The 22,273-nt window shown below is 39.3% G+C and overlaps 1 protein-coding gene across 4 annotated transcripts in view; it reads left to right on the forward strand.

Moving 5' to 3' along the window:
- The first annotated feature begins 488 nt into the window (after positions 1–488).
- Positions 489–22,273, forward strand: part of gapvd1 (GTPase activating protein and VPS9 domains 1) — a 38,825-nt gene continuing 17,040 nt past the window's right edge. For 2 of the 4 annotated variants that reach the window (XM_054774136.1, XM_054774133.1), the window contains exons 1-11: positions 489–636; positions 10,443–10,646; positions 10,786–11,053; positions 11,144–11,716; positions 14,028–14,111; positions 14,186–14,320; positions 14,993–15,185; positions 15,741–15,821; positions 20,224–20,381; positions 21,545–21,674; positions 22,038–22,163. In XM_054774136.1, coding sequence (XP_054630111.1) covers positions 10,462–10,646; positions 10,786–11,053; positions 11,144–11,716; positions 14,028–14,111; positions 14,186–14,320; positions 14,993–15,185; positions 15,741–15,821; positions 20,224–20,381; positions 21,545–21,674; positions 22,038–22,163 — 1,933 coding nt within the window. In that variant the 5' untranslated portion in view covers positions 489–636; positions 10,443–10,461. The remainder of the gene's footprint in view (positions 637–10,442; positions 10,647–10,785; positions 11,054–11,143; positions 11,717–14,027; positions 14,112–14,185; positions 14,321–14,992; positions 15,186–15,740; positions 15,822–20,223; positions 20,382–21,544; positions 21,675–22,037; positions 22,164–22,273) is intronic. The other 2 variants (XM_054774134.1, XM_054774135.1) reach the window with 2 other exon arrangements.

Here is a 22,273-nt window from a genome sequence, read left to right on the forward strand (position 1 = left end):
TTTGATTGTTTTTTTTACAGGCCCAAGCAGGTATGGATCAAAAATCTTGCAACTCTCCTCTGAGTGATGTGATCACAGTGTGCAAGGAATGCCTTGTTTTCCTTGTTACAGCACGACCTTGTGGAATAATGCTTGTATTACAGCTTTGTCATCTATGCAGCGAAATGAAAATCAGCATTTGAATCCAGGAGTTTAATAAACAAATAGTTATTTATCTCAAAATGAGGTCGCAGTTATTCACAATGAGGCTGATAACTCATTAAAATACCAAAGTCCCAGATTTAGATTTAATGTTATTGGTCAGCAGTAAAATATTATATATAAAAATAAATGTAATGACGGCACCGTTACTTTCCCTAAAATTACATAAAAATAACTTCCTTCAAAAAATGACAACATTTAAATAGCTTTCATTCCTGGTATGTTTGGTTGTATGGACTATAACCTTAACAGGGGTTGCGCATGCGTGTTACGCGTGTCTCCTCGTGATGACAGCAAATGACAGTACTGTTCGCTTCTGCAGAGCTCAGTGTGAGACGGCCAATCGCAGACAAACAATTCCTCTCGCTTGATAAATCTCATGATCCGCCGTGTTTGGTGGCACCGTGATACAGCAACACATACCTTTTAAGTTCGGTAAGTTTGTCGATTCATGCTGTATGTTTTGCTGGTCTTATTTTGGTCTCTGAGTAGCTTGCAACCTAAGCTAAGCTAAGCTAACATAGCCGACTAACGTTAGCTCAGCGTTAGCTTTCCGCACTTGACTAGCAGAGGTGAGCAGCGTAACTTGGTGGATGTTGGCTGACTAATGTTCGGTTAACCTCAACAGTTTGTAGTCCGAGGTCCGTTCACCAAATCAGTGCTAACATAGGACTCTGTTGACCCGTAGCAGTGTAACACGTCTTAGGTTCTCTCGGTGTCCCCATATAGCTTATTGTGATTCAACCTTAAGTTTTTGCCTGACTTTATGTGCAACTCAACAGTGACGCCACTCGACTCTAACCTGGTCGGTTGGTATGCGATCAAGCTCGTTGAATTATGCGTCAACGCGGTCGCATTGCATTCAATTCCAAACACGTAACTGATTTAAAAATGCATTTGTGGTAAATGTGAGCCAAATCAGCTGCTCCAGTGAATCATAAAGACGCAGGCGTTATCTGCGAGGTTGAAGTGAAAGTATTGTTCCGCCATATAATGTATGTTAAATCAGTGTTTTATTAAAGACACTCAGCAGCCACTAATTGTGAACACCTGCAAAGTCCAAGTAACGTTAACACTAGAGCTACACACAAAAATGTCTTTTTATACACAATGCTGCTCAATTTTTATTGATATAGTCAGATACGTATTAAGCTAACCATGTAGTCCTTATAATAGTTGTAGATTGGTGAGGTGTAGAACTTTGAAATATGCAGCAGGCATGAGGACATCTGATATTCTACATCCATTCATAGATTTGGTGTATACTGTAGTTCACATTAGGCTGGAAACTACGGTGGCCGACAGGCACAAATGTGCAGCAACGTCCAAACGCTTCAAATAGAGAAATCGCACGCACGCACACACACACACAACATAAAACATATGCAACTGGGGCACCATGTCTACAAAGACATGTACGGGATGCCCCGGAAAAAGTTGGCGAAATGAAAAGGGACATTTTTGTGCATTACATACATTGTACAGTATATTCTTTGTTAAACATTTGTCTGTAAAAATCAGTTGCTTGTTTTTACTGTAAATATTCTATCTTAAGTCTTTAAAGGTGGATATCCCTATGATCTGGTGCCCCTGGTAGCCTGGAAAACTTGTGCTTTGGTCCGTGAAGTTGCAGCAGTTCTCTCATGAAGTTGTTTATCGTGTTTTGTGTGTGTTTTGGGTATTTGCTGCATATTGTGTTTGCATTTGCCAGTTGCATGTGTGGGGATGGCTCAGGTACTCAATATTGAACCCCCAGTTGCTACCGATGTCATCAGTAGGTGAATGAGGTAACAGTGTAAAAGCGCTTTGAGTATCTTAAAGGTAGAAAAGTGCTAGACATGTGAAAGCTCATTTACCACTTTACCATTCATGGTGTTTGTGTATTTTTGGTCAAACAACATTGCTGACAGTGTAATGTGCACAGTTGCACTGTCCTTTCGCTATCAAAGCAAGCACCATATTCTTGTCAGTGTGTATCAAAGCACAACACAGCAAAGCGTATAACTTTAATGCATTCAATGGTTCCAGTTGGTGTATAGTAGTAATATTTAATGGCTACTTTTCTTTTCTCTATTAATGTTGATCTTTAACAGTGTTTATTGCAAGTGCTTTGAAAACACACTTTATGTTTACAGCTCAGACTGACTCCTGAACATCTGAGGACATGATGTAATTGGGTCTAGTACAGGACAGTTCCCTCCAATGACATTAGATTGGCATTGTTCAGTTCAGTTTGTTGTGGTACTTTTGGTATTGTTCAGTTCAGTTTGTTGTGGTACGGTGGTACTTCGTTTGTAACTGAGCAGGAACAACACGCCATCCATGATCCAAAGTCCAAAGAGCCAATCTGGACATGGTGGTTATTTTACAGGCATGGATGCAGGTCATCACACAGTGACCCACAGACTACACTTCATCTTAGGTGAAATAGTTTTGCATCAGTCCATCTACGACCATTTTGTTGCTTCATGACATGTTGCGGCTTGTAATTTACTTCTTTGTATAAGGCACTGAGAGCTTCTACACAGGCTGTAGTAGTGTAGTTCCAAACTGTGAATCAATTTGGTTGAGGGATGCCCATATCTTCCTACACCAACTCAATCAACTTGACCAGTCACCCGCTCACTCACAGTAACGTGATCAAAAGTGGCTCAGGCTGATTTTTATGTAGTTTAGGCAATGTTGACGTTTAGGTTTCAGCCGTAGTGATGGGACAAGCCAGCGATGCTTACGAATACTGGCAGGGATTATGTAAAAAAAAAAAAGAAGTTGTAACAGGATGTTGCGGCCTGGTTGCTTTTTGTTTGTGTTTTGAGAAGTCTTTTTGAAGTGTACAGTGCTGTGATTGGTGGTGTCCCGATACAACTCTTTCACTTCCAATTCAATAACGATATTGCTGCCTTTATTGTCTGTCGATACCGATATCAAGCAGATATCAGCACGAATCATACATACTGTATTACTTATTTTGTATTATGGAATGTTGGAAAAGGCTTGAGCTATCAGGCCGATAGCAGCAAAAAAGACAATATCAGATTATATCAAATCTCTGATATTGCCACTCCGATACAAGCAGTCGATTCCAGACTCCAACGCAACATGTCTATCCAGCAGCGACCGGATAGAGCCCATGTCATCACAACAGTGTTTGCTAGCATGCTAACAAAGTAGCAAGGAGCAGGAGTGACGTCAGCTGTGTGGCAGTAAAAAGATGGTGCAGCTGAGTGCAAAAGCCTTTACCATGCACTTTTATCAAGTTTCCTCCTGTGGTGGCACAAAACTGGGGAAGTTTAATACAACAAACCTCATTGCGCATACGAAGCGACAGCTCACTGGAAACTTGCATTGGACGGCAAAAAGTCATCAGCTACAACAGAAAGAGCGAGCCCCTGTCAGTGGTGAGTAATGTCAGGTTTAAACGCGTCATTGAGCACCTCGAACATCGCTACACTCTGCCTGGCTGCCACTACATTGTGGATAAAAGTATACACCACGTGCATGAAAGTAAATGGCTGAGTTTTTTTTCATACCTACTGCTGCGGACTATTCTGTTTGAGTTATATCACTTGATCAAGCCTTTTCTAACATTTGACACTACAACATATATAATAAAAGTATGATACAAAATAAATAGTAAAGGTATGTTGGATTTTGGTTTATCGGATCAATATTAGTATCAGACGATATGCAAGGCTGCAATGTCGGTATCGTATTGGATTTGAAAAAGTTGTATCGGGAAACCCCTACTTGCATTTGCCTTCTTGTGCGGTTTCTCTTCTGCTATGCAGTTCCTCTGTGCTCTCTGAGTGTGCCACCAGGTAGTTCCATGTAGCTGCTACTACTGGAGCTTGTCTGCACAGGAGGACTTGAAGCTGTTCACCTCCCAGCAAGCCAGCTAATGCCATCTTGTTTTTTCAGTTCTATCCAAATATGTGAGGAATGTGCTTTCTTATGTTGCTTAAGTCATCATCAACATCAACATCATCAGACAAAAGAAACATTAAAACATTCACATTTTGGGCATTTTGATTGACATATAAGTTTAATAGCCCCCTTTCCACCATGACGTTTTACTTTCTGGAAACTATCTTTTTTTTTTTTTTTTTTTTTTTTTAGAACTTAATGGTTCGTGTGGCCTTTTGTGTTTGCTTATCAGGAATTTTTATGTAAATCAGAATCAATGCTTGATATATGATTGGGCGGTAAACATGTCACTCAATGTACTCACATTTAAGAAATAATAGTTGTGAGTTTGTAAAACTACACAAATTATAAATTGTAATTAATGATACAATGTAGAATTAGACATATCTGCAAGGATAGGCATAGACACTTTGTGTGATAAGAGGAAAGTTACTAGTCAAGGGGTGGGACATGGTGCATCTTCTGTCTCACAAACAATAGCCTGCGCTCCTTTTGTTAAATTTCCTCCTCAATTCAACATGGATCCTCTAAAAAGAGCAGCAAGTCGTCATGCGCATTCTTTTGAAATGCTGCACAGAAATGCACTATAACAAATGCAATAGTGTAGCGTTAGGCTGTACCACTGATTCATGGTTGACAATGAAGAATGACAGAAAGACCGCTGGAAATTTTTTGAACACAGAATAAGAGAATGAGGAATGTAATGATGATGAAAAAACAGTGATTTCTTTAAAATGTAAGCACATAGCCCTGAACGTGTGTGTGTGGGCATGTGTGTGCGTGCATGCGACAGAGAATCGCAATCTCAAATCTAAGCAAGAAAATTGTGATTCACATTTTTTTTCAGAATTGTGCCGCCCTACCACTGAGTACTGTACAAAACCAAAATTAGTAGGCGTTGTTAGGGACCCAAGAAAGTGGAAAGTTGTATTGTGTGTTCTTAAGAAATCTGTGAAAAGCAGATTTAAAAAAAAAAACAAATTTTAACATGCACCTCTAAGTGAGAGTGGTATCCCAAGTTCTGCTCTCAGAGGGAATCCATGCACAGCTCATCACTATGTGTTAAATCTGCATAACCAATTAAATTTGTCAGGCACATTCTTTCTTATTCTGTGGTTGTCTATTAGCTTGTGAGTGCTGCCGCTGCCTCGCTGAGGCAGTTTTGAGTCCTCCAGTCAGGCTTTTTTAAAAAAATGCTTGAGGCTTACATTTTTTCAGTAACAATGCATCAGTTTAGGATTTTATGAATTTGTTGTCAGTGTTTTAAGTGTACTTTGTAACCTTAACCCCAAATAGCACAGAACAAATCTAACAAAATATGCTTTATTTGCATTTTAAACTCAAGTGCAGAGCATCTTTTTGAATAACTGCAGCATATTTTACAGTCCCCCCCTTATTTTAAATGTTTGAATTTGCAGGAATTTTTCCCAAAAACTGTGATGGAAGTTGCAGTGTTTGTGCAGTGTATACAGTATGCACATATGCCTATTACTGTCCCTTTCAATGTAGTCTCTAATCATAACTTTAAGCATAGTGTATTTCTTGGTTCAGATATTCAGATATTGCAGTCTTGCATATCAGCTGATACCGATCTGATATCAGCACAGAGCATACATACCATAAATTCTGGTGTATAAGCCGCATCGCTGTAGAAGTCGTACATGTCCACGTCATAAAATTGGTAAACTGGTCACTAGGGTGATATATAGATTTTTAAAATATTGATATTTGCTATATATATATATATATATATATATATACCAACCATTTCATTGATATCGATATAGACTGGATTTGCGCTATATCTCCCTCATCCTTGCATGCAGGAGTAGGGAGGAGGGGCGGAGCAGAAGCCTGGCGGCTCCAGTCGAAGCAACAGCGTCTGCAGTGGAAGAATTAGTTACCAAGGAATAAGCGGTAGCTTATGCGTAATGTGGAGCTTAATGTGGAGGTTCTTCGAATTCAGAGCATAAAAAAATCTTTTTCACCACCTTAAAACTTGGCATAAACTCCAATATGAGGAATGTATGGAGTTGTGCACCATCTGTCGCACTCGTGCTGCGTTCCTCATAAAAGGAAAAGCAAAGTGGTCTGCTATTATAAGGTATTCAATCACATGGCTAAGATATGGTTGCTGTTGCAACAGTGGAAAAAACTGCTTTAAAAACCTGCTGAAAACGATGAACTCGCAATGTCCAGCAAGCTTCGCAGTCATAATTATTTAGCAAGACAAGCTCTCCCACAAATGTACAAGGAAGTCAGACAGTTGCAGCCTGATGCAGTTTCCAGGTTGGTGTCATGAACACTGCATGAAAGTCATGAATTCAGGCATGGCATGTCCGACATGATAATGAAAAAACATTCTCTTCCCTTCCGGTGTGGAAGGGGTATGTTTTTGGTCTCTCAAGTTTAGGAAAAATGAATTTGGTTAGCTCGCTAGCTAGTGGTCATCTCGAGTCCCTGCAGCGTAAGAGTTGGCCAATGTGGTGTAAACAATGAGTAATAGGAGTGTAATTGTGACTATGTCTAAATGGCTCTAATAATTATTAAAACATATTTAGAAAGTCATGAACAGGTTTTCGACGCTCTAACTACCAATATATATATATTTTTTATTAACATTGAATCCTATATTGCAGAAATTAATTTATCGCGGCCGGGTCGGGAACTAATTATCCGCTATAAACAAGTGTCGTACCAAGGAGAAGCCAGAGCTTGAAAACGCTCTTCCGTGGTTGAAGTCTCCTATTTTTGAAATATGTAAACGGACAAGTACAAGTGGATTAGACAAAAACAGTGTGACATCATTGTTCAGTAGAGATTGGTAACAGCAGGGGTGCAAGCTGGAACAATTAATGCTGCACTTCAGGCAATAAAACTTTAATATCCTAAAAATAAAATATTAGGACTGTCAAATAGCACGTTAACAACGGAAACTAATTTATTTAATTTACATTTAATTTCTTTTACGTAATTAACGCATATGCATCATGTCAACCCACGCCTCACTGTTACGACGACAGACGGACGTGATCATCAGAAATAAAATGCAATATGAAATATTAATAATTAATGTTAGCAGATGTAAATGTCATAGGCGTCTTTGCGTGAATACTGAGCCTGTTTCCCTGCTTATATTACAATGTTTGCTGGAGGAACAAACACTCTTCAACTTCATTAAAACACTTTTTTTTTTTTTTTATAAAAAGGAAATTTAAAAAGTCACCACAAAACACGTCACAAGCAAAACACTGCCATCTAGTGGTCACAACGAGATACAGCAGTTAATATTTCATTCAACTATAAAATCAAAAACGAAAGTTGTTGCTCCAGTGTTTTTTTTTGTTATTTTTTTAATGGATAAGTGTTAATATGTCAAAGTTGTTCAATGTTGAGCGTTGATGAATGAAAACACGAGTAGGGTATAGTTTTATTTATAATAATCAGTGTTAACTTGCGCATTCACATGCTGCGTGCTGACATTCCAGCTGTCGTCCGTCGCTGTATTGGTGCCGACAGTGTTGCTTTTAGCAGTCATAATCTTTTGGGAACTCCTCATAACGCTCCATAATAATTACGTACTCATTTTTCGTAAAATACACTGGCTGGTATCGCTTCACTTTTTTAGCGGAAGTAGAATAGTATGACGTCAAACGCCACCTTTCATGTGAACGCGCACTTAGCACAAAGCCGAAAACCGGACTTGACAAAGTAAGCTGATAACCACCGTTGCGGGACCAGTTGAGTCTGATTGGGGATGTTAAGTTTTGTCGAGTTGCATCTTGAGCAGAAAGCCTGGGTTTGTGGAGCAACTTTCGCCGTATACACCTGTATATGTTTGTCTAACTCATAAACACGTCTCGAGTCCTTTTGTCATCTGAACGACACTAGATGCTTTCACTGACACGCTGAACATCCCAGCTATGTCTTCATTACATGTCTATGGGTGTTTTAAATAAACAACAATACAAAGAAAAACAAAAAGTGGCAGTGTATGTACCAAACCGTGATTATGGGTTACAGTGCATCCCTAATCAAACTACTTAAAATCTCAATATAGGCTGCGGACGGTATCTCAACCTTCAATTGTCGAGCTGACCTTCTTTCACTCAGATTTTATGTTGAAAAGACAGTTACATTTGAATTTCATTTGAACAACAGGTGGCAGTGTTGAATAGGGACTGTGAAAGAGGCGTGGTTACAACTCCATGTGGATTTGAATGGAAAGACTACAGTAGACAAATGGTTTAATAAAAAGAGATAAATTAAAGGATTACAGGCATTAGAAGAAGGATGAATGGCACAGTCATAAATAGGAACATAAACTCAACAAATGAATTACTATTAATGAAACATAACAAGCTCTGCCATTGTACTGCATAGTATGCGGCAAAGAGAATCAGTAGAGAATGATGCTCTCAGTCTTGTTCCCGTCCTGGGAAGCTCCTGATGTTAGCATCCCTCTGACATTTCCATTACCGTCATTACTTTATATTGATTGATTCCAAGGTGTCCCATCATGCTGTGTCTGCATCATTGACTCTAATCATTTCTCACAAGTATCTATGACAAAGATGTCCCAGCCATGTATTTGTCATATGAATGTTGTGTTTTTCCAAAAATGTATATATTTATTAGGGCTATCAAAAATAGCATGTTAACGGCAGTAACACATTTCTTATGTTAATTGTGGTAATTTTTTTTTTTTTTTTTTTAGCATAATTAACGTATGTGCATCATGTCAAGCCACACCTGTCTGTTATGACGGCAGACGGAGGCACTGTGTAGTGCCCCACACAGTCACACGGAGTGTGATGCTCTATTATAAATGTATTCCGACCTGAACACATCAACAGCGGTTCATTTCCAACACCATAATTGCAGTATATCTCCAACCACAGACACGTCTCTAGTTTGGTCAGCATCGTAACAACACTTCTAGGGTCCAATGAAATGCGTTTTATTTTTCTCAAGTTCAGTTTTTTTTTGTTTTAAGTTTTTAGAATTGCATTTATTACCTTTTCCACTTATTTTACCAGCACAGAGTGTGTTCTATTTGGGTTAGTGAATAAAATGTCCATTGATTTAATGCAAAAATCCTAACATTTATTGATGCAATACATAATTGGACTATTTTGCCCAGTAATTGAGAAATGGATGTAGCTTGGCTACTCTTTCTGATGGGATGTCAGCCTCAGCACAAATTGCTACACAATTTTCAACAAACTGTAATGCCCGTGCTTGTGATTAAGGAAAATGTAGTAACCAATGTAATTCCAACCGTGCTATTAATGTAAGATATTTTTATGACGGCCTTATTTTGTTTACACAATTAGACAAACGTGTCAAACAGCTCTTATTTTGAAGGCCGGAAGTGTGTTGTGGGTTTTGAGAATGGTAGTTGACGGTTGATAAAAGCTGGGTGCCAGAATAAACGTGCCTCTCGTCTTTTTTTCCCCTCTTAGAACCGGCACGTAAAATTGTCCTTACATTATAAAATAGTCCTTACATTAAAGCGGTAGAACACAACATGGTGAGAATATACTCATCCAGCCTGAGTCGCGTGCACACACTCGCACACACACACATACATGCACAGCTGCACTAACACGCTCTGGTAAACTAAGCTAACCCCTCTAGCTTCCATTCAAGCTTTGTAAGAGAGGAGTTTGCAAGGTTTTTTGCTGCCGTTTTAACATGTTTAGTAGTGTTTGCAATGAGATTCTGTCATGATTGGGCGGTCCGCCGGGAAATTTCCCTCTCCTCACGATAACATAATTTCATTCACATGTCACTTTCTGCGAGATTCCGCATTTAAAAGTAGATTCCGATTTTATCGGCCAATTCTGCGATTCCGTTAACGTGGAAACAATAAGCAGATATTTTCATGACTCGCTAACGTAACTCTGACTGCGGAAGTACAACTTGCTACACTTAAGTATGCTCGGAAATTCCAGTTGATACATATACAACACTCAAAATGTGTGAATTCATCTTAAATTACATGGTGTCTTTGAACGCAATCCCTCATCGCTTTTAATGTGTGACTCAAATGTTCTGCGACTATTAAGAGCCTGGTGTGACATGAGTGCTATCTTTTACCTTGATTAAAATTTTTAGTTAATTTGGAGCTGTTAATAAAGCCCTAATATTTATTTTTTAGTTAAGTTTCTCTTTTGTTTAAATATAATTTGTGTACTCAGTATTCTCAGCATACTAAGTATTCATGGGAAAAACACATTTTCTGGCAAGTCGTTACTTTGAAAAACCCCTCTATTCCACTGTTCTCCACTGTGTCCTACCTCTTTCCCGTTCAGTCTGTGTGAGCTGGTGAAGATGGTGAAGCCAGACATCCATAATCTGGCCCACCACCTGAAGCAAGAGCGGCTTTATGTGGCTTCGGAGAAGCAGCTGATCCAGAGGCTAAACAGTGATGTTTTGAAGACAGCAGAGAGGCTTTACCGGGCTGCCTGGATTGCCAAGCAGCAACGGATCAACCTAGATCGTCTTATTCTCACCAGGTCAGATGAACGTTCAGAATGTTTACTTGTTTGTAAAAACACTCTTTGTTGTGAGTCTTTGTTGTGGTATTCTACTTTGTGAATTTTTTTGGAGTGAGATAGGAATAATGTCTAGTCTGTCATTTTCTTGTTTTCATAGTGCGGAAGCCTCTCCAGCTGAATGCTGCCAACATGCCAAAATGCTGGAAGATACGCAGTTTGTTGACGGCTATAAGACTTTGGGCTTCCACGAGACTATGTATGGTGAGTTCCTGGCCCGACTGAGGGAGAACCCCCGACTGGTGGCATCGTGCTTAGTGGCAGGAGAGAGGCTTAACCAGGAGCACACTCAGGGGGTCATCCACACCGTCTTCACCTCACTTTATGGCAACTGTATCATGCAGGAGGATGAGAGCTACTTGTTACAGGTTTGGTTTACTTTCCTAGTTATTGCATAACCAGTTTTAAACTAATCAAAGATTAATTACAATTGTCCGGGTTTCCTTCTTGACTACTAGGTGTTGCGGTACCTAGTAGAGTTTGAGCTAAAGGAGAGTGATAATCCACGACGACTACTGCGACGAGGCACATGTGCCTTCAGCATCCTTTTCAAGCTCTTCTCCGAGGGCCTCTACTCAGCCAAACTCTTCCTCACTGCCACCCTCCATGAACCCATTATGCAGTTGCTGGTTGAAGATGAGGACCATCTAGAAACAGACCCAGGAAAAGTGACAGAACGCCTCACTCCAGTGCAGCAGGAGCGCTTTGGAGAGAAAGGCTCTGAAGGCTATAAACAAAGAGTGCAGGCGGCTGTGGAGACCAATGAAGCGAAACTGGTTGCTCTAGTCAACAAGTTCATTGGTTACTTAAAGCAGAACACCTACTGTTTTCCCCACAGCCTGCGATGGATTGTGTCACAGATGTACAAAACGTTGTCATGTGTGGAAGATCTGGAGGTGGGAGAGGTGCGCACTATGTGTACGGACCTACTGCTGACCTGCTTCATTTGTCCAGCGATTGTTAACCCGGAGCAGTATGGTATCATCTCTGATGCTCCCATCAATGAAGTGGCTCGCTTCAATTTAATGCAGGTAAATGGCATGGGGAAAATGTGTTTTTACTAGGGATGCCCGATAATATCAGCCCACCGATAATATCCCGATATCGCATAAAAATGTGATATCGGTATCAAAAAACAATATTAAAAAAATGCTGTCTAGATGGTCATTTTAATGTTCACATGGCCAGGATGACACAACAGTATGTTCACATACAGTGCTTTCCACAGGCTCTTGTGTTCCTGGCCGTTCTGACTGTATTGAAGTCGGCTAGCTCCTCACGCTAGGCTGTGGAACACTAGCTCTTAGCCACTCAGTGAAAGACAAATTTGAAGGTCTTGACGTTCTTGCCAGCTCGTGGATCTTACTCGGTAGTGAATTCATGTTTCCCATGATAATAGAAGGTACCGAAGGCTTGACTCTCGACTTTTATCTTATCACCGGCATGGCTGCCTCGATATCAATGGGTAGACATGAAGGCAATCCCACCGATGCCGGACGTTGCGCTCATGGCATGTAAAAATGTGCTTGAATAAGCATAGCTGTTGAAAGGCTGCCACTCGTGGCGGCGTTGTTAATTCCACGGCATAGGTAGATAGATAGCTAGATAGATAACTAGATACTTTTTTACTCTCCAAGAGAAATTCACATTTCCAGCAGCTCTGCAAAAATGTGCTCCCATATTTGCCGGCGCACAAAGGATGACCTCATCAAACTGCCTCTCAAGCGTGTAAACAAAAACCTATCCTCAGTAGGAACGTAACAATTCCCGATAAAATCTGACGTCGTGTGTGCGCGCCTACATGAAAATTACGACACTTGATTTTCTTCCCTGGATTTTTTGACTATCATAAAATTGTAAATGGCTACTCTGTTGACTTTTAAAACAAATGTCACAGCCTAAGCCTAACATCAAGTATTTCTCAGATGTTTTACAATGTTGTTTACAGCCACGTTGAGAAGCTAATCGCTGATGCTGTATCCATTAGGAATACCATTGTATTGTTAATTCTTTGTATGTACGTGTTAATTCCACCACAGGAGATATGTCATGTTACATATCGGTATCGGAAATTGAGAGTTGGACAATATTGGCATATCGCTTATCGGCAAAAAAGCCATTATCGGACATCCCTAGTTTTTACATATTTATAACTATATGTAGTTATATAGTTATACACTATATACTTTGTACTAACTAGGCCTGTCACTGGACAATAATTGTCATACAAATTTTTGCCGATAATATTATCAACATTATTTTGACACCATTTTTTCATTAATGTAATAATATGTGGCATGATAATGTGAGTACACGGTATCAAAAGCAATAAACTTTAATTTTTTGGAGTATTTAATATTGTAATGTCAAGAGCTTTTAAATAAAATAAATTAAACAAATGTCATAATAAATTAAACAAACCAAAAAAGATAAAAAACCCAATGAAAATAATGGACTCTCTTAGCGAAAAACACACACAACAATAAAAAGTTAGTTATCATAACAGCTTAGTTATCATAAGAGTAACAAACTTCACCTTCCGTGGAACCATGATGGACAACAATAGTTCCCCAAGTGTATTGATTAGAAAAAATAGATCAATAGAAAACCAAAATGTAACACATATTGTCTGTTATAGTCTGAATATTGACAAAAAAAACCTCAGAGAAATAACTCTGAAGTGTACATTTTGTGTCAATGCAGGCGTCAGCTGATTTGCATATACACTTCCTTGATTCACTTGCAAGATTGGGTGTGTTTATGTTTAATGAGATGTAACATTTTGTCAGAGTTTGGTCAAAGTACATGTTTTGGATGTGGAAAAATGCGTTTGGTGCACATTGAGGTGTTATATCTCGGGAATCGCAGCAGCTGAAGCATAAGTACCACCATTTTGAATTATTTGTTTAATTGTCTTTTTGTCACAAACTTTTTCATGTCACAAAGTGACTATGCACAAACGGCCTGAAATTGACATCAGATCATGTTTTATACTACGGGCACAACAGGAACAAAAAGTATTGGATTGTGTAGCACATGGCACACGAGTGCACACTCTGTAGCGCCCTGCCTCTCCCCACTGGGACAAAGAGACTGAATGACTGACAGTCACTCCGCCATAGAACCAACACGCCCAGGTGTTGAGACAGATGTGAATTCTCTTGTCATCCAACCTGATTGGTAGAGGGGGGGGGAAACAAACACGCATGCTCATGACAATATATTGAGCTGGGCAAAAGTATGGAGTTTGTTTTCGTTTATCGTACATTTAATTGATTTGATTATTGTGACAGGCCTAGTACTAACAGTCTTTTGTGTGCTATTATCTTTTTTTGTGTACAGGTTGGTCAGCTTTTGCAGCAGTTGGCAATGGCTGATGATGATGCAGACCCAAGACGGAAAAGCTGTTTGTCGAAATTTGAAAAAGTATGAGTGAAAATTTTTACATTTTTTTATTGCAATCATTCAAAATTTGATTTTGTACTTACTGTTTTATACAGAGTTGTGTTGCTGCTTTTCTGGATGTTGTGATCGGTGGAAGAGCAGTTGAGACCCCACCAATGTCTTCCATGAATCTTCTAGAGGGTCTAAGCAGGACTGCAGTCTATGTTACACATCATCAGCTGATTGCATTGGTAAATTATTTAACTGATGCTACACAGTTGAAACTATAAGGTCAAAATGTTTTTGACCATGTTTGATTTGAATGAATAGTCAGTTATAAGAGCTGAAATAATTTGATCATGTATTTGATCATCACACTCAATTACATCAATTGATAGTGTTTTTTTCCTTTTTTTTTCCTGCATTATATATTTTTTTAACTAAAAGTGGTATACAGTACTTGCAACCACTTGACTCTTAAGCAGTGGAAATATGCTCTGTACAGTGCCAAATCAGATTTGGTCTGGCAGGCTGATGAACCAGTTTGGCCAATGTAAGGAGAAAGTTATCGGCCTGACTTAGTTGCACAAACTTTGGTTTGTTTTGGGTTGGTGAGACTGGAGCGCCTTTAGTTTATGTGGGATTTTAAGGGGATTTTTTTTCTTTAGCATGCTAAGACATGGATTGCTCTTGATCGCACATTCCTTGTGACTCGGCTTCTTTGAATTAAGCCAATTAATACAAAATGAAATGACAATATAATAGCTATGAATTCTGAAAGACTGCCAGTTTTGTTATGTAAAATGTTATTGAGAATAATCTCTACAAGTTGCTTAGTGTTTAACTGTCCCTAGATGCTTATATTTATAGCTTGTTTAAAGTGTCAGCATTTCAACAAAAAATGAAATTCTCTTCATGCTTAGGTGGATTTTGTGCGTAGTGTGATGACTGGGGACCACCTTCGGGAGGAAGAGCACATGGCCCTGGAAACCTTGTTGGCCACTGTACCCCAATCACAAACTGTGAAGAGTAATAGTCTGGAACTCACCCCTTCCAACACCCCACAGCTCTCCCCTGCTAGTACTCCTGCCAATAAGAAGAACAGACTCCCTATAGGTATCTCTCTTTTACAATTTATTTATTGGTGTGCTGATAAGGATGCAACCACTTGTAAATTTTTGATGTGCAGATTTGAGGGCCATTTTGCTCGCACGTGTTGAAATGAGAGCTTGAGGATCAATTATAATCTTTTCTAATGAGAAACAAAATAAACAAGCAGGGCAGTGATGGCTAGTTAGAGGCCTGTGTTTTATACAGAGTTAATGAGCTTCTTCTCAGCTTGTTATAAAGATAATTAGCATGGTCTGGATTGGGGCTCAATTACAGAAATGACAACCAATTAAATTACCAAATATAAATGAACTCAACTGTAATTGGAATGCGTGGAAAAGATGCTTTGACTACCTTCATTAGTATTTTCAAGACAAATGCTTCATTGTAACTCCCTCTCAATTAGAAAAGAAACCACTTGCTTCTGAAATATGATCGTAAAAACAATCTTGATGCTCAAAATACCTTTGAATGGACGTTTGAGATATGTTCTGTATTCTTTCTCCCACTCCCTACCTTGTCCTTCTTTTTTCCCCTCTTGTGCTGCCAATGAATCACCAGGACAACACTTAGCTGCTATAACATCCTGGGACCACACAGCCACCTCCCTGTCTGCTCACATTCCATTAGTAACCCCTTTTGGTGGGTAACCTGTCAGTTGTATTGTAGCTGGAAGTTATTCAGCTAGCATTTCTCCCAGCTTTGTGTTAGATTACGCTTTTCCAACATCACTGCATGCGTGAAGTACTGTAAGAGATGCCCACCCTTGCTGCTCACTTACATGCACTTTCACCTTGCTTTGCTCCATGTGTTGGGTCAGGCGATTTAAGTTTTTCACATTTTTACTGTTTTAAATAGAAATTGGTCTGTAGCATAATATACATTGTATGTGCTAGAGCCCGACCGATATGCGATTTTTGGGGCTAATGCCGATATTGGGGTCTGAAAAAAGCCGATATCCGATATGTTGGCCGATAACCGATATATCGGCCGATATACAGTATGAAATAAGAGCATTGACATACACAGGATATATACTGTGATTGAACATGAATTCTTATAATACCCAAAATACGATTCAACACAAAGAAGCAGAAGACTATGAAATTAAAATAAGGAAGTTTAATTAGTAACATCAACATAAGGACATGCCTTTTTGTGATGTACTTTTAAGTGTTGCCACAAATTTGTACACTAAATCCCCAACTAACGAACACAATTGGTTACAGACGATCGTTCGCTAGTCGAATTGTTCTTAAGTAGGGGAAAAGGTAATATTACCAATGATATAGGTACTACATGTATATGCATATGTATGTAAATATGAGTTTGGATGTAGTAGTAATGTTAAACGAGGATAATTAATGAAAAAAAACAATAATAAAAATGATATAATAATACGTAATGATAAATGTTATTTACCTTTGAAGAGGAGCTCGAGCTTACAGTACGTCGTCGGTGGTGGAGGAGGAGGGATTATTGGAAAAAAAAAGGACAAATCATCATCATCGTTGTTAGACTCTTCTAAAAGAGGTAGTGTTCTGTGGGTGATGTAGAATTAAGCAGGCCTATTAAGTCTTCATGAACTTTAATCACAAGCTGTGCCGGGTTGCATGGTACAGCTACAACTTTGCTTTTCTTCACGTCTCCTCCCCCTGGAATTTGTAGCCTGTTGGTCCCATTAGCAGTGTCACAGTGCCCTCTACTGGTCAAGCATGTGAAATATGGACTTAAATATAAATAAATATGGACTTATAAGGCAAAATACATGAAAATATAGACCAGTCGGCTTGTGTTCGTGTCTCCGAATGTTCGCTAGTCGGATGTTCGTAAGTTGGGGACTTAGTGTAGTGTTCTTTGCTTTGCTGGTGGTGGAGCCCTGGCTAACTTGCGCACCGCAGATGTTGCATCTTCAGTCTTTTGTCAAGTGGCCTGTCAACTGAAAATGTTTACTTTTAGTGCATTTTGGTAGTGAACATAGAATTTGATACTATAGTTGACTATTTTAAAATAAAACCAAGCCGCTGCATTTGTCTGAAAGTTATGAGGTGTTTTTCCAACTAATTCATTATGTGTTTATAAAAGACTTATTCACAAAAACATCTTAACAATATCAGTCACATTTACTAGCGATTGAAAAGTTCCATCTGCATCCACTGAGTAGTTGCAAACAGCTCAAAAACGAATGCTGACACAAACATTAAAGTGTGTGTGTGTGGGGGGGGGAAGTTGACAAACAAAATAAGAAATAATCAAAACATGCATCATGTTGCTAGACTTAATACAAGGGACTCAACTACATTTTATATAACATTGTAGCAGCTTTCAAAACATGCAATATATAAAATTCCAACTAAATACATTAAATTTTCAAAATTGCCACTCGGTGGCCAAATGGTTAGCATGTTGGCCAAACAGTCAGGAGATCTGGAAGATTGGGTTTAAATCTCCGTTCAACATCTCTGTGTGGAGTTTGCACGTTCTCCCCATGGGTCTTCTCCGGGGCCTCCCACTTTCCAAAAGTACGCATGTTAGGTAAACTGGAGACTCTAAATTGTCCATAGGTATGAATGCGAGTGCGATTGATTGCTGTTCTATATATGCCCTGCGATTGGCTGGCGACCGGTCCAAGGTGTACCCTACTTCTCGCCTAAAAAGTCAACTGGGATAGGCTCCAGCATACCCCTGCAATCCTAATGAGGATTAAGCGGCATACAAAATAAATGAATGGATTTTCAAAATGATTTTAATGAAGACATTAACTGGTGAATGTATGAGCCCCTGTAAATCCTGCATGGAAGTATGAAGTGCAGTGGGACACTGTGTATATCTGCGTATATCTTTATTTCACTTTAAAACGCTATATAATAGTCTTGGTGGACATATGTGGTTTAAGAGTTGCATCTATCTTGGTTTATCTCACAGATGGAAATTACAGAATGTTAAAACGCTGTAATACGCTCTCTAAAACATGCACGAAAAAAAACAAGAATGTTCTCCTTGACGAGCCCAAAGTCACAGCTTACCATGGTCTAAAAAACAAAACAAAAATAACAACAACAACAACAACAAAAAAACCCCTGCAGCTTCTTTCGGTGTTTCTCTCCTGCAGCCGAGTGAGTAAGGCAGGAAGAGCGCTGCTCTGTCTGTGGGTGTGGGGGCGGGGCCAGGTACTCGGGCACGGAGCACAGAGAGACACACAGGAAGGGAGCAACAGAATCTCTGCACAGCAAAAAAAAAAAGTTAATATATCGGTTACATATTCACCGATATTGATTAATGTGTGGTACGTCATAATCGGCTCTAGTATGTGCCTTAGTTTTTGTCACAATGTTATCCGAAATGCATAATACCCAAAAATACCCAAAAGAAAAAGCCCTAAGGTTGCGTGTTTCATAAACGTACAAGTTGGAAATTAAGTTGTTTTGGAGCAATGACATATTCAATTAGATTTAAGTTCATACATGGACTCGTTCAGTCGACACTAACAGCCCCCCGAAGCTCGCCGCTGACAGTGGACCACCCGACACCGCTCCACGCTGCCAAGATCCACTGGCAGACGTGAGCAAAAGTCACTAGATCGATTGCCTTCAACCTGGAAGCCGCATCACATGCACCTCTCCACGTTTTCTCCATGACAAGGGCGTGCGCGCAAACTGACTGCTCCCAAGCACAGGACATGTCCCGAGATAAGAGCACGACCACAAATTAGCCGCATCACTGCCGCAGGGTTCAAAGCGTGAGAAGAAAGTGATGGTTTATACACTAGAAATTACGGTGCATGTCATAAGAATTTTGAATCAATTTGAATTCTTATTGAGATCTCATAGCAGATCACAATGATTCAACCTCAAGTGATTCAATAAGTAGTGTGCAATCTCAGGAGGCATATTTTTCTAGACAATCATGGTGAAATTGTTAATGGTATGATATCAGGAACACTTGACATCAGTACATCAGTACAGTATCTTTTTTTATGTTAATAACTCAGTGACAGGCTTGTCCCACTTAGGGTACAAATGTAGTTGTTTCATTATTGCCAAGAAGTCACACATATGGAGTGCCATTGAAATTCACAACTCTGTCCTTGTGTAATTCTAATTTTAAGCTATCTTTAGACTACAATGAAGAACAACCATTTCATTTTGATACGTTTTATATATATGACAGATGTTTGGATCAATCCGTCAGTCATTGGTAACCTTTGCTCTCATTAGTAGGCACTTTGCTCAAAGTAGAAGTTAGATCATCACAGTACTTGCCAAGGATATTTTGCCTGCCCTTGCTACATCTTATTCACTTTAAATTGTCTCTTGTCATTCCCGGTTGTTCTTATGCAAGTACGTCTGGAATACCAAATTCCTCTCTCCTGGTTATTCATCAGAAAGGTCTTTCATTTTAATTCAACAATATTCAAAAATACTGTATGGCACTATGAGACTACTGTAATAAGTAACTTATACTGAGTAAAACATGGTGGCTTGTTTTACTTGGTAGAAGAACAATAAATACCATGTATTTCACGCCAGTTATTCAACTTGCATAATATGTAAAGTTGGTCCTTTTTGTAAAGGGCAGAGACCCAAATTGCCACAATAAACCTAGCACAGAACTCCCTATACCCTAACAAGAAGCTTCTTTGTGTGACAGCTGCTTTTTTCATTCCTGTAGTGTGTAAGCATATTGGTTGTATCATTATCATTTATAGAATAATCATGTGTTATTATTTCAATATAGTTGTTGGCTTTAAAAAGGTTTGGGCACACTTGTGTACTGTACAGTATTTTGGCTCAAACTGCCATTGGGCAGATTTTTCACACAACATCCCCATGTTAAGTGCTTCACGCCTAATATTTCCATTTCATGCGTTTTAAAGTTGTTTTTTACATTTGCTTTGAAGATGAACATAAAGCAGTGTTTGGAACGGAATATTTTCCACTTCGTTTTTGACAGACACAAATTTTGGTTTAAAACATTTGTAACAAATGTTGTAGATTCTTCAATCTTTCCATTATCTTCTCATTCCTTTCCAAACACCAAACAGCAGCTGCTCGGAGCCGCAGTCGTACCAACATAGCCCAGGAGGGGGAGGCAGAGGCTAGCTCCCAAGAGTCGCTGCAGGAACTCATGCCAGAAGAGGTGCTGGTGATATCACTTGGAAATGGACCTCAGACTGTCCCTGGAATGATGTCAGAAAATGAGGTAATGTACTTTGCAAATCTTATGAAATCAATTTAATGTATTTTGTTTGTTAGAATCCCTGTAAAGGGAACGCATGTCTACTGGCTGAGTGAGCTCTGCATTGCTATCTGAGTTTTAGACTATTTTGGTACGTACTTTTTTTGACCATAAATCCTGACCATCTTTACAAAACTGTGTGCTGATACCCTCCGCTTGAATAGTGTCTGGCATGAGGAACTAACGTGGCAGAAAAAAGGCTTCTCTCGACTCAATGAATGTCCATCAAGATGAGGATAGGTACCAATCGAGACATCATAACAATGTTGAATGACATGATAAATTCCAAGGAGCCTTTAGAGCACGGGTGCTCCTCTGCGCCCCAGGGGTCATTTTTCTCCTGCATTTGACATAAAAAACCCCCCAGCACAATCTATGAATAAACACGTCAAGGAAGTCTGGGAAGAGAATCCTGTGTGTCATCAAGAGGTTGCCAGGCTGGAAGAAAAAATGGATGCTGTGAAGAAACCGAATGAAGATAAGGGTCAGATCATATTGCAAATGATCTGCAGAATGGATGAGTTAGAGCAAAGCACATGTATGAATGATGTGATTGTGACAGGGCTATGCATTATACCCACGTTTTATGCCAGGGCAGTTGAGATCAAAGGAGATCAAGATAAAATGGATGATGCTTCAACGGAGCAACAGGTGGCCAACTTGATGCAATCAAATTAGGTGGAAGTAAATGGACATGACCGGCATATGCAGTACACTGTATGGCAACAACACCTGTTGTCATCAGAAAGTTCACAAACAAATACAAAACATCACTGCTGAAGCAGAGAAGTAAGCTGAAAGGAACACGTTTACATAAATGAGCATTTGACAAAACGCAACGCTAACATAGCCAAGAAAGCACGCAACCTAAGGAAGCAGCAATTTAAGGCACTTGGATGACTAGTTAGACAGACCGTAAGAAGCCAATGTACTTTTGTATTTTATTCATGTATTCATTTATCTGAAATATTATTTAAAGTTATTTTATTTTGTATTAATGTCATGCTTTGTATGATTTTCAAAGAGTGTCATGATAGATTATGTGAACTTATTTTAACTGTAATGGCAATAATGTTGTATGCAGACATTTTTTTAAATTAACAGTACTACTCTATTGCTCTCTTTAGGTTTTGAACTTGCAGATGGCTGAAGGGGGCCAAGGGGACAGCCATACAGATGACAATAAGCTGCATGGTAAACCAGACAAAACTCTGCGCTTCTCCCTCTGTAGTGACAACCTGGAAGGCATTTCTGAGGGTAAGTTTTCTCACTGGCCTATTAGGACATCTGGAGAGTGTGACCTTTGACATGATCCACAGCAAAATCAACATTATTTATGTTATTTTTCATTCCACCAGACTCACCATAAATTATAAATAGATAGCTCTGTGGGTGTCAAAATGTCTTACCTGTCTATGTTGCGATTACTCAAAAATACTCCCTTTTAAAATATTCAAGGCCTCACCCCTCCACCAACTTTTATTAAATATGACCTTGTCGGCCTTGGTGGTATGTTTTTTTTATTTTCCTATCAGAATGTTCCACAACAATCATGAATATTGAATTAAGGGTTACTAAACCAAATGGAGCTCAGACAGTAATTTTAAATATTTTCTTCAGGTCCATCTAATCGTTCTAATTCCGTGTCATCTCTCGACCTGGAGGGTGAGTCAGTTTCCGAGCTGGGAGCTGGACCTTCAGGCAGCAACGGGGTGGAGGCTCTGCAGCTTTTGGAGCATGAACAGGGTGTGTTTTCTTTTTTTTTTCATCTAATTTTTATTTTATTTATTTTGCAGGATGAATATTGTGCTGAAAATCAGTAATACGTAGTTTTTCTTCACTACAGTATTTACAGA

Source organism: Dunckerocampus dactyliophorus, chromosome 4 (assembly GCF_027744805.1).
Source record: "Dunckerocampus dactyliophorus isolate RoL2022-P2 chromosome 4, RoL_Ddac_1.1, whole genome shotgun sequence".
Classification (NCBI taxonomy): Eukaryota; Metazoa; Chordata; class Actinopteri; order Syngnathiformes; family Syngnathidae; genus Dunckerocampus; species Dunckerocampus dactyliophorus.